At 49.9% G+C, this 13,118-nt stretch overlaps 1 protein-coding gene across 4 annotated transcripts in view; it reads left to right on the forward strand.

Moving 5' to 3' along the window:
* Positions 1-13,118, forward strand: part of NACC2 (NACC family member 2) — a 55,258-nt gene that overhangs the window by 35,580 nt on the left and 6,560 nt on the right. For all 4 annotated transcript variants that reach the window (XM_086858623.1, XM_023938327.2, XM_023938328.2 and 1 more), the window contains exons 2-4: positions 686-1,609; positions 10,182-10,349; positions 12,905-13,010. In XM_086858623.1, the coding sequence (XP_086714749.1) occupies positions 748-1,609; positions 10,182-10,349; positions 12,905-13,010 (1,136 nt within the window). In that variant the 5' untranslated portion in view covers positions 686-747. The remainder of the gene's footprint in view (positions 1-685; positions 1,610-10,181; positions 10,350-12,904; positions 13,011-13,118) is intronic.

Below are 13,118 nucleotides of genomic sequence, written 5' to 3' on the forward strand. Positions count from 1 at the left end.
GGGAGGAAAATAAGAAGACAACTTGGTAGGCGGCTCGCTGCGGCAGGCACGTTGGTTTGTTTTATTGGGGCTCAAATATCTGGCTTAATTTGGAGATAAGCCTCGTTTTGTTGGAGGATAAATCTGTTGAGAAGGGGTTTAACTGTTGAAATGCTCCCTCTTTCTGGTGCAAATGGGAAGATTGCTTTTCAAAGTGCTTTTTCCTGGGAGCTCTCGCTCCAGCAGAATCCTGTATTTATTTCGGGCAGAATGGCACATTGTTTTATAAATATCTTTTCTGTAGTTTCAACATAGCTGCTGGTTGTTGTGTTTCTTATATAATGCTACCGAGATCCGTCTGACTGCCTTTCGTTTGCTTTACTGTTCTCTCCCATTATCGTTCAGATTTTCCTGCATAAAGTAAAAACCCCTGGGGGAATAAATCAGTGGTGCTTATTTAAACAGACCACATTGAAGGAAAAACTTGCATTTTTGGGATATCCTTTGCCATCCACCAATAGCATCCCCAATGTCGCTGGAAACCATCGATAAGCAATTTTTATAAGCGATCGCTTTTCCGCCTTGGCTCTCGGAGCTTGGCTTGGAGCCTTTGATGTCGGGTGAGGTGGGCTCCTGTGCTCCTGCCTGCTTTGGTGAACTGTCTAAAAACGTTGTTCCTCTCTTCCCTGCCTTCTCCGTTTTTCAGATGTGCCCTACTTTGGATATTCCTGCATTGAATGTCTGAGGAGCTCCAGCCGATCCTGAGCCATGTCGCAGATGTTGCACATAGAGATTCCCAACTTCGGGAACACCGTTCTGGGCTGCCTGAACGAGCAGCGGCTGCTGGGGCTGTACTGCGATGTCTCCATCGTGGTGAAGGGCCAAGCCTTCAAGGCTCACCGGGCTGTGCTGGCCGCCAGCAGCCTCTACTTCCGAGACTTGTTCAGTGGGAACAGCAAAAACGCCTTTGAGCTGCCGGGGACCGTCCCCCCCGCTTGCTTCCAGCAGATCCTGTCCTTCTGCTACACCGGCAAGCTGACCATGGCGGCGAGCGAGCAGCTGGTGGTGATGTACACGGCAGGCTTCCTGCAGATCCAGCACATCGTGGAGAAAGGGACGGACTTGATGTTCAAGGTCAGCTCTCCCCACTGTGACTCTCAGACCACCATGATCGAAGACCCCAGCTCGGAGCCGCAGAGCCCCTGCAACCAGCTGCAGTCGGCCTCGGCTCCCTACGTCATGTCCCCCTCCATGCCCATCCCGCTCCTCACGCGCGTCAAACACGAGAACCTGGAGCTGCAGGCCCTGCCCGGCCTGCCCGGCAAGCGGCCCCTGGAGCCCGGCGCGCGGGACGGGCCCGGCGGCGCCGGCGGCGCCAACGCGGGGCCCCTGAAGCTGTCGCGCGTCTCCTACTACGGGATGCCCAACCTGGCCACCCTGATCCCCAACGTGCAGCAGGTGCAGTACTCGCAGGGGGAGCGCACCAGCCCCGGCGCCAGCAGCATCCCCACCACCGACAGCCCCACCTCCTACCACAACGAGGAGGACGAGGAGGACGACGAGGCCTACGACACCATGGTGGAGGAGCAGTACGGGCAGATGTACATCAAGTCCTCGGGAGGTTACTCTGGTAATGGATGTCTCTCTGTCTCTCCTTGGGTTTTCTGCTCCTTCTCAGTGGTTCTGTGGTCCTCGTCCGGCCACCATGGGCAGTTTTGGGTTGTTCACCAGGCTGTTGTCTTCAGGGGTTTCATTTGTTGGTTTTTGCTCGCGTGGTGCTGGTGTCCAGGTGTGGCGAGGGCAGGGCCCCCCTGTGCCGTCACTCCCCAGCTGGGAGACTTCACATGAGAGGCTGCATCATGCACCAGGGTCAGCTCAGCCCTTTGCTTTCTGGCTGAGGCTGCCAGCCAGGAGCCTGGTGGTTGCGTGAGCCCTGTGGTGGTGACATCCATCCCAAGGTGATGGCCGAGCTCACCTGCCATGGGTCATCCACGGCAAGGGAAGCACCAGCCCTTGTGGCCCAGCGCGAGGTGGTCACTTGGGGAGTTGTCTTCTGTCCTGGCTTTTTGGAATAAGAGTTTCCAAAAAAGTGATGAACATGTGCTATTTGGAGGAAGGAAGGGAGAAGAACATCAACTAAATAATTTTTATAGAAGTTAACTCGGAATATCTGCAGGAGGAAGGGAAGATGGACTTTTCTCTCCACTGCCTGAAGTGCCCCTCTCTCCTTTGCCAGCCTTGTCCCACATATCACTGTCAGAAAGGGAAAAGCAATCTGAAGGCTTGATATTCTTTTATTTCCCCATTAGAAACACAGTGCCCAGAACTAAGTAAAGTCCCTCTCCTGCCCTTCCAGAATCTGGGATTAAGGGATGAATGCGAATCCCTCGATGGGCCTCAGACAAAGGAGGTGGCTTCACTTTGGTGCTGTTGGCTGGGAGCTGCTGCTCAGCCCCAAGGTGAAGCACAGGGACATGAGAGGTCCTTTCCCTCCACTTCCTTGGACACACAGCCCTTTTCCCTGGGCAGGGCTCAAACCCTCCTGAGGAGCCAGGCCAGGTGGGATGTGGATCCAGGAGCTCAGTTCCAGAGGGGAGATGCCCGCTGGGTGCTGTCCTGTGTGCATCCCATGTGAAAGCAGCTCCAGCACCCCGCACAGATGGAGCTGGCAGCATCCCACATGGAAGCTCAGCCTCCCTGTGGGAGCTGCAGGTGTTTGTGGCAGCAGCTTTGATCCTCAGGAGCTCCCCAGGGAGGGACATCTTCCGGCCAGCTCCGGCCGCACGCAGCATCCCCTCGCCTGGAGCTGCTTCCCTGCTCTGGCTCCTGGAATTGCTGCACTAATGCTGCAAATATTTTAACTCTAGTTCATTAATGAGCTTTCCTCAAAGCCATTTGATTTTAGTCTTCACCAAGGAACAAGATTTGGCAAATAGGACAATTTTTGTTACCTAAAGCCAGGCTTCCTTAGTACTGAGAATGGGCTCAGCCCCACAAACTGTCCCATCCCATCCCAGGAACAGGAGCTCAGCATCCTCTTGGCACATTCCCTTGCCAGACAGCGAGCAGATAAGCCATGTTTTGAAGGTTTTTTTTTCACCCAGCCATATGAAAAAGGGGGAAAACACAGAGAAGTTACTATTTTAATATTAGAAATATTTACTAGGAAAAGTGGACAAGCAGTTGTTGGAAATGAGACTCAAAAGCCTGAGTGCTCTCCCTGCCTTGCTTCACATCCCAGTGGTTGGGATGGGGCAGGAGAGGAGTGGGATCAGGGGTGGGACAAGGTCAGGGTCTCCTCCATGGCTGCTGTTAGAGCCAGAGTGAACAGGAATTGTGCTGTTGCCCACTTGTTTTGGGTTGATTTTGCTTTTCCCTGCCGTAGAGCCTGTGGTGAGTAATGTGGGTTTGCCTTCAGCGTTACTCCTCGGAGCAGTGGGATTATGCCCTTGGACTGTGTTTTCCATCCCTGTCACAGGGCCAGTTCCTGCAGAAACAGAACAAAACCAAGTCAGAAGGCAAGGACAGGAGCAGCCCTGGGATGGTGCAGGCAGCAGCTCTGAGCCTCTCCCTAATCCTTGTCGGGCAGGAATCCTCCCAGTCGGAAAAGCGAAAATCCGAGCAGCTTTCTCAGGTGTCACTGGAGATGCTGCAGCCCTTGTGCCAGAGCTGGGCATCCCACAGCCAGGTTTTCCTGCTTGTTTTCTGTAGGGAGAACCAGGTGGTGATGCTGAGGCCATGCAGGGAAGAGGCAGGTTGTAAGGCTCTAAATATCCCACACTTCTGCTGAAACTCCTCTTCCGCACCCGCACCTTTGGGGGGAATTTCCTGTTTGAAATAAGCCAGCTATAGGTATCAGGCATCCTGGAAAAGAGGGCACGTGAAAAAGAGATTACAAAAAGTAAAACCTAAGCTGTTCCATTATGGTTTGGACTTGTAGAGCTAACTGTGTTTTAATTACTCAGGATAAAGTGTACCCTCTGAAAAGGTGCAGAATAATGAAACCGTAAGATGGAAGAGAGAAGGCAGCTAATCCTGCTCCTGGCATGGAGATCCCGACAGCCTCACAAAGGCCTGGGGGAGGGGGGAGCCCTTTAAAATAGGGATTGCCAAGGTTTCCAAGAGCCCAGTTTGTGAAAACAAAAACAAAGCCAAAGAGGAGCAGAGCAGATGAAGCCCTGAATTTCAGAGAAGGTTGCTGGGTCTTTTTCCTTCTTTCTTTCTGTTTTTTTGTTCCCCATCTGAAGTGTTGAGGCTGGTGAGGGTGTGGTGGGACACTGGTGGATGATGCTCTTCACCTGCCTTCAGCACCACCCACCACCTTTGGAAGGGTCACCAAGGTCAGCCTTGTCCCAAGGCTGGGGGTTTTTAATTTATTTTCTTCACCCCTTTTTGTAGTCAGAACCATTCCAAATCTCCAGTGCTGGATCAGAGCCACATCTCCAAATCATAGAATCCTTAGGCTTGGAAAGGGCCTCCAAGATCAGACTTTGACCAAACACCAGCAGGAGCACTGAGTGCCGTGTCCAGTCATTCCTTGGGCACCTCCAGGGATGGGGACTCCAACACTGCCCTGGGCAGCCTCTTCCAATGCCTGAACACCTTCTCCATGAAGAAATTCCTCCTGATGTCCAACCTGAACCTTCTCTGGCACAGCTTGAGGCTGTTTCCTCCTGGAGGAAACCTGGGAGAAGAGGCTGATGCCACCTGCAGTGGTGACACTGGTGTGAGGGACCAGGACAAAAATGAAACAAAAGGAACAGCAGGATGAGAATTAAACACAGAAGGGTCAGGTTTAGATGTTGGCAGACAGGGTGGCAGACGGCAGAGGGGGGTGGGAAGAGGTGCCTCAGTTTCCCCGCAGGCTCTGGCCGCGCTGGGCGGGCGCGGTGTCACCGGCGCCGTGCCGGGCTGGGAGCACTGCGGTAAAATGGCTCCTCACTCCATAACTAGGTCTGGTTGTGGAGAACATGTGGGCCTCGAGGACACGAGCGAGACTTAATGAGGTTTCCAGCATCTGATCTGAGGAACGCACAACTCCAGAAAATATTAAACAAAAGCAAAGTATTTTTATCCCTGTTAATTACAGCGTCGTGGGCCTGAGCTGAAGTGGGTTTCTGCAGGACTTGCAGATGCTCGGCGCTTTTCTGCACCGAGCCACGTTCTTGTCAGTCAGCTCTCTGCTGAGCAGATGCAGTTAATTTAATTTTGACAGGCACCAGCGAAGTTGTGCGAGGGTCCGTCCTCCTCCCCTGCTCCTGCTGCACCGGTTTGCTGGGAAAAGGGAAAATCTTTATGCAGCAAATGGCTGGAATGTAAAGGCTGGACTTGAAAGTTATGAAATCCTGAACTGACAAGAGCACACTTCATTAAAAATTCATCTAAAATAGCCATTATAGAATAGTTGTGGTAATTAGCTGAGAGAATAGTTTTCTCTCCTGGCCTCTGATTCCTGACAGTAAGGAAAGAGGGCAAGGAACAACCCAGAATCCCAAATGATGCAGCCCGTGCAGCATCCCGAGCGCAGCCCGGGCACGACGCGCTGCAGCGACGTAAATCACGGCTGCGACGCCGGGAAATTGCAGCGGGATGGAGCAGCTGGCTGGGACTGCAGGGACAGGGACCCGACCCTGCCAGGTCCCCCTTGTCCCTGTGGTGGCCAGGCTGTGCACAGGGAGGATGCTCAGCAGCAAAGAGCTCGCGGAGTTTTAGGAAATGAAGCGGTCGGGGGTGTGCCGGTTATCCAGCAGAGCGCTTTGGATCTTGCAGAGGGATTCAAACAGCTGGACACTGCTGCAAAGCCAGGGTGTGTGTCTTTCTGTGACAAGGCAGGGACTGGTCACAGATTGGATTTGATGGTCTTGGAGGTCTTTTCCAAGCTGAGTGGCTCTGTGGTGGCGCTGCCCCATCCCGAGCCCGGCAGGGTCGGAGCTGGGCAGGGGGAAGGCTGAGCCCCACGCCGGGGGCACTCAGCCTCTGGCCTTTTTTGGCATTAAACTTCCAGCCCCATTTTCCTCACTCTGAACCACAGATGTTTAATTTTAGGCTGGCAGATGTTTCACTCCTGGCTGAGATCTGAGGCGAAGGCAAGATAGGGGTATTTATAAACCAGTAATATTTTTCCTATACTAATTCCAGATTACCTCCCTGTATAAATAGGTCACAAATCAAACAGCTACATTTCAGTACATCGGTATAAATGTACTATTTGGGAAATGTAAACTCTCCCCGTTGGGACTCCGTGATGGATCTAGCCCATGGTGCTTGCGTGTGTCCTTGCTACAGGTTTACATCTGCAGCAGATGCTGCTGATGCTGAGGCTGTGGAGGGAAGGCATTTTTGGGGTGGTCCGAGTGGAAAATAGGCTGATGGGAGAGAAATGTTGTCAAAATATTGCTGTTTGAAAAGAGACTTTTGGCCATGTAGGGAACAGGGGAGAGCCATCCACGTGTTTGCATCTGTGGTGGAGCAGGTGGAGATGGGTTCTCAAGCCAGGGTTTGAGATGTGTGGTTACATGTTGGGACTCTGTAAACATCAATTTTTGGGTGAGGCTCCATCACTGATCTTTCTGTATCTCCAAATGTCATTCCTAACCAGGAACAGTTGTTTCTTGCCCACAGGAGAGCCCTGATGTTCATGTGCAGTTTGGAGACCCGAACTGGTGGGAATTGGGGTTTGTGACTCATTTTGAAGCCCTGGTATTTGGCTCGTTAGGAAATGAGGAGATGAGTGCTGGAGCCAGGTGTGTGCCCTGCAATTCCCAGGCACTCACCTGAGCAGCCCATCCCCAGCAAATCTGGCCCCAAACACCTCAGAGGGGACAAAAAAATTCCGATGTCACCAAACCATTGTGGGCTCAGCACTAAGGTGCTGTAAGGGACCTCTGGAGGGGACAGTGTGTTTTAGGGAAAAGGTGGACATGTGCCCCAGAGCCTGGAGCCATGGAGCACAGACCAATGAGTTTGCTTGAGGCTGTTTCTTCAGCCAAAAAATCCAGGCAAGTGAGTATTTCCCGTTCTGCACCACCTGTTGCAGCTGCAGCATCCAGTTAAGTTTGGGATAAAAGCATATATCCAAATAAATAAAATATTCCAGTGTTTGGCTGGCAGCTCTCGTGGCTTCCTCTGTAATGATTTCCTGCCCCTCTCTACTGGCTGGGAGCTCCTTTCTTGCTCAGGAACAAAACTGTATTTAACAATACTTCCCATTGTTTGCCCTTTCATTCAAAGGGAAGGAGCTGCTGCCCTCTGAAGATACAAATTAATTAGAAGCGAATACTCTCCTGTTCTCCGGAGCAGAAAGGCCAAACAGAGTGGCTTTCTTTGGAAACATGGGACCAAAGTGGCTCTTGTGTCCTGCTCCTTTACATAACTGATTGCTATCTGCTCAATTGAGGTGCCACTGAAAGCCCCAAACATCTTTTTGTTTGGTATCGTTGGTTTTGTGCTAACGCTTGAATGGAAACAAAGTCTCCCAAAATGATCCATGGCTGTGTTTAATAAGAGATTTATAGACAGTGAGCCAGCAGGACAGATGTAACCAAAATCCAGCAGTGGCTTGAGTTGCACTTGGCCTTTTTATCTGAATTTTAGTTTGGTATATGAAGTATTTGATTTCACAGGAAGGAATAGAAACTTCTCCGTGTCTTCTTGTGTAGAAAGTGAAATGTCTTCAGAATCAAAGAATTTCTTCAAGCCAGGACTGTCCCAAACCTGTCCTGAAAAGCTGCTGTTCTTTCAGGGAAGAGGTTTGACACCAAATCCTTCAAGATTTCTTCGTGGAGGGAGAATGAACGCAGTGCTCGTGCTGATCTTTCTCTTTCCTGCCTCGTTAGTGCTACTGTAGGATCCCTTTGCCCCCCAAATTTGGGGTTTTAGGGAATGTTTGCCTGTGGAAGGTGGTAGAGCAGGTGGGTTTGTCCTTGCCCACTGGAACTGTTTCCACTTGGATGTTCTAGGTGTTTAATTTCTTCAAAGAAAACAATCTTGAGGAAGAGTCTTGATGAAAAACAGAGGAGGGTTCAAGGCTGGGGTTTCCTCCTCACAGCAGTATCGGGTCACAGGCTGCTCTGAATTCTGTCTCATTTGATTGCAACTACATTCCCTGGAAACCTGCACTTTATATCACTTAAAAAATACCTGGAGGCCTCTAATCTGAGAGTCCATGCAGGATTCTGCTTCCCTCCAGCAGCTCCACTGTTTTTTGGGTGCTGATGGATATTGTGGGTGCCTTTGAGTTGAGTCTTTGGTTAAAGTAAAAATGAAATATTAAAAATTCAATTTTAATTACCTGGACAGAGCCCTGTGCTGGGGTGGGGTTCTGTAGGTCACATAAACAGCTCCTAGGGGGTGTGTATTTAATTTTACCTCTGAGTAAAATTTTGCCTCTGGGAGATGACTGAGATGTCCCTCCCTCTCCTCAAGCTACCCCTGCCTTGCCAGAGCCAAAAATCCAGGGAAGGACAGCAGAGCAGGACTGGTTCCTCCATACCCCCTGTGCCTCTGCTTCCAGTTCCTGTAAGCTGGAAAATATCAGCATTTCATTGGATCTGCTTTGCTCAACGCTCTTTAAAAGCCTCAGAATAGAGCTGGTCTTTGAGATTCTCCCTCAATGGGAGTTGACCCCCATCTCCAGCGGGATCTTGGATCTGGATGCTTGGGAATTCAGGGAATGTTGCAGTTGGGAATGTCAATGGCACAGCTAACAGGGCTGAGATGGCACAAGAGGTTTAAAAACACCCCGTGAGCTCTTCTGCTGCTGTTGGGTCCTTTCTCCCCGAAGGAAACGCTGCTCTCCCCAAGTAAGGAACATCCCCCTGGTATTCCAGAATCCCTCCTGGTGTTCCTCAGGCCCAGGGGGAGCCGTGAGGGTGGGGATGCTCCCGGAGCCTGCGATAGGATGCCACAGCCCAGCACGGCACCGCGGGCATGTCCTACTTAGAACACTGCTCCCTTTGTCCCCAAGCCATCGCCCTCGGTTACTGCAGCAACAAGTCTGCAAAACTTGTTATTTTATCTGCAGAGAGGAAAAGTGGCCCCCAGAACTCCAGGATAATCGCAGGAAAAGACACCTCTGGAGCAGGAGACATTTTGAGTTCAGAAATGCTCCTTGCTGGGGTTGCTGCTTCTCTCAGTGTTCACAGATATTCAAGCACAGAGCTGGGTTTGGGTTTGTGTGTGGCACTTGACACATTACCAAACAGTTTTGGGGAAAAAAAGGGGCATCATGGTAGAGCTGGGCTTGCAGTTCAGCCCTGGAAGTGTGTCCCCACCATGTCCTGAATTGATGCACATGGCCAGCCCTCATTGCTGTCAGAAATTGTCATTTTAAGCAATCTGGTGGTCTTGGACTGTAAATGTGCTTTAGAAACCAATTCTCTGTGTGCCCACAATTTACCCAGATTTGTGTGCCCAGATTTGGAGGTGCTGGCAGGACTGTGCAGCATTTCCAGCTTTTCCATGTCACTGGCTGCTCCTGGGCAGTGCTGGGCTCTGGAGATGGTGCATCAGAGCAAGTTGGGGAAATCTGGTATTTTGGTTTTGAAGCTACATCTTAATAACACTTCTTGCCTTGTTGGTGGGGGCTTCTCTTGTTACTGAGAGGAAAAGTTGGCCTGCAGAAGGCAGAGGAAGAGAAGGTGGGCTGGAGGTGGCTGGTGGTGCATCTCAGGAGAGGCTCTGTGACCTTTCTCAGAACAGAGGTGTCTGCAGGGTCTGGGTTTTAACTTCAGCAGGAAAAACCATCAAGAGAAGTAATGATGGAACTGCTGCAGGTGTTCATCAAACTGGGGCAATTTACTGCCTGTTAGAACCCCCCTGGTGAAGTTCCTGCCATCCTTCTGGGGTGTCTGGGGCAGCAGCTCCGTGTGCTGCACTTGCAGAGCGATGCCAGCTGTGCAGAGCTGTCCATTTTCACAAATGATTAACTGAGGAGAAGTTAAAGCATAATTAGATTCTAAGAATCCCTCTTGCAGAACCTGAGACTGCCATGGAGGGGGGGACCAGGGGATTTTTCCAAGCTCTCAGGTGGCACCTGCCCCATGGCTGGACATGGTTGGGTGTCTGGAGGGGGGAATATTTCCAACTGCTGCATGGAGAAGGCAAAGCCTGACCTTCTGTCAGCATGGTGCCTGCATGATAAAAATAGCATGATAATAGCATGATAAGCTTTTTTTTAACAGCTCTCCCTTTTAATTTTGAAGTTGCCCAAGAGAAGCCAGAGCAGATCCCGCTGGAGAACCGCTCCTGTGTCCTGATCCGACGGGATCTGGTGGCTCTCCCTGCCAGTCTCATCAGCCAGATCGGGTACCGCTGCCACCCAAAGCTCTACTCGGAGGGAGATCCTGGAGAAAAACTTGAGCTTGTTGCAGGTAACTTTTCTTTAGAATCCCTTTGGATTGCTGCTGATTTCCTTCTGCAATTGTCTTCTCCATCTTGCTGGAGTTGTGCATCTTGTGTGCCCTTGCTGTGTCTTTCTGGATTATTCGTCTCCGATCGTCTTTTGAAAAGTTCTGAGTTTGCTTTAATTTGCTGATAGAAAAATGTGTCATTAACAGGATTTATTCAATTGAATTAATTTAGCATTTTAATTGAATTCTGCAGCTTGTGTTCTTCCTGCTCGGTGTGGCTGCAGTGAGTGTGTTTTCATTTAGAATCACAGATCTAAAAACCCAACAGCCTCCCCCCCATAAATTACCACATTATAAGACTTACAAAGCAAAAGAGATCAAATTTGTGAACAAGCTTTGAAAAACCTGTAAAAGTTTCTTTATAAATTTACTAAGTGGTCAAATGCTGCAGCAAGGGGTGAAGGAATTTGGTTTGGTCCTTTATCCTGTTTTATTTTCATTTTGTGGGGAATTTACAATACTGAGAGAATTGACTCCTTCTCTATAAAAGATTTCTGGCCAGTGTGAGGTGGAAGATGCAGCTTAGACAGAGTAGAGCTGGATGAAGAGTGAAACCAGCCCAGCACTGCACAGGCACCCCCAGCACTGCACAGGAAGTGTTTAACTGCAGTGACCAGGTCAAATTCCAGTGGAAATAATCATATTCTGCTTTTAAAAGCCCCCCCAGCTTTACTTTGCAGTGGCCTGGCTGTGTTTTTTTCCTTTGGATGTAGCTGTGAGGGGATGACAGGGCAGGACATCCCTGCCCCAGGTGGGGAGGTTTAATTAATCCCTGCAAAGCCCTTGGTCCATGGGCATGTGGCAGCACAGCCCATCCAGATCAGCTCTTCTTCCCTTCCAGTCATTTCTCTCTTGGTGAGTAGCATGATTTCATTTCCAGTCTGTAGAAGGAGTCAGGATTTCAGGGGTTGCCCACAAAGGTTTTCAGCTGATGGAGGATGGGACTTTGATGGAAGGCAAGGCACTGCATAGCACCACAAGTATTTATTTTGTATCTGGAATATTCACTTTGTACCCATTCCCATTTAATGTGAGACTTCTTAAAACCATCGAGTGGTGCAGGTTATTTTCACAGTGAGAGCTGTAAATTGGCTTGAGGCAACTCTGCTTGATTTACATTTTTCAATCTGGAAAAAAAAGTAGATTAATATCACTAACTGATATTGGCTGCCTGGTTATTTTTCATTTATTAAAGTGAAGTTCCCCTCGGTGGTGGCTGGGGTTCTCTCTGATGCTTTATCTCTTAAAACACAAAATAAACCCCCCTAATTCCTGCCTCAGACCTGGAGGGGGGGTTTGATCCTGCCATGAAAGTTTTTCTCAACTCTCCAAGTGGGAGTGTTTTCCTTTTGTTTCTGGTTTTTCATGCCACAATTGATTCAGCAAATTTGAGCAGCCCTCTCTGAAAAAGGGTCTTTAACAAGGCTTGCAGTCACCACAGCACGTCTGAGGGAGGGACTGAGGCTGTTACTCCAAAAAAAACCCAAAAAAACCTCATTAGATGGAAGAGAATACAAGGAAAATTGCTGGTGAGATGAGGCTCAGGGTGATGCTGGATCCTGGGGCAGGATGAGTGGCCTGGGGTGCCTCTGGTGCCAGGGGAGGTGCAGAGGGTCAGGCTCAGGGGCTGCCCTGAGCTCCAGCTCCATCCAGAAGGTCAGGGACAATCATCTTCCCTGGAAATCCAGGAGGAGATATTTCTTCTCCAGCAGATGTTTTTATATCTTGAGAACAGAGTGTATTCCGGATCCAGCTATGACCCATTATTTAATCTTAATTAAAAGCAAATACCAAAACCCTCTCATGTAACAGAATGCTTGAAAAATGGGATAACCTCTCCCTGGAAGCAATGCCGAGGCAGGAGCGGTTTGGTCTGTGAGCAGAGTAAAAAGGTTTGATATAAAACCTGCTGTAAAGTGCTGCCAGACCTCTAAATGTGTCCAGCTGCTTTTTCTTCCAGAAAACATCCTTAAAGGCAGCATGTTGAAAGGCAGCAGTTCCTGTGCATTAGAAGGAAAATTCCCTGCTCACCAGAAGTATCAAGAGGTGGTGGGCTGGGGTTTTGGAAGCAGTTAGATCTGTAACCAAGTACTTCTTTCTGTGCTGGATGGGTTTTTCCTTTCATTTCCAGCTCTGTGTTCTACAGTCTTGCACTGGAAAAAAAGAAAAGGCCAAGTGGATGGGGGTTTTCTCGCTTCAGAAAGAGTAAATAATCTGGTCTGTACATCTAAAATCACAGTGTAAGCCTTGCACTGTGTGCATTGGTGAGAAAATAAGAGTCCTTTCATTTGATTCCCATAGACTTCCTGTCTGTACAGATAAAATTAGGAGTTGTTATTGCCTGGGACTTGCCAAGGCCCCAAGGATTTGTCAGGATTTTCCAGAAATCCCTCTGTCCTTGTTGCAGCAGGTGAAGAACAGGTTCCCACCAGCGAGGAGGAGCTGTTGGTGGCTCAGGGGTGGCTCTGTGGCTGTGTCAGGGGTTAATTTTGGATTGTCCCTGTCCACCCTCGCAGGCTCAGGCGTTTACATCACCCGGGGGCAGCTGATGAATTGCCATTTATGTGCTGGTGTCAAACACAAGGTCCTGCTGAGACGTCTCCTGGCCACCTTCTTCGATCGGTACGTCCCGTCCCATGCTCCTCATGCTCTCCCAAAGGATTCCTCCCCTTCCCCTCCCCTCATCTCCCGGGGTTTCACCCTGTGTCACCAGCCCTTCATCCTTTGTGC

Source organism: Cyanistes caeruleus, chromosome 20 (genome assembly GCF_971803275.1).
Source record: "Cyanistes caeruleus chromosome 20, bCyaCae1.hap1.1, whole genome shotgun sequence".
Lineage (NCBI taxonomy): Eukaryota > Metazoa > Chordata > Aves > Passeriformes > Paridae > Cyanistes > Cyanistes caeruleus.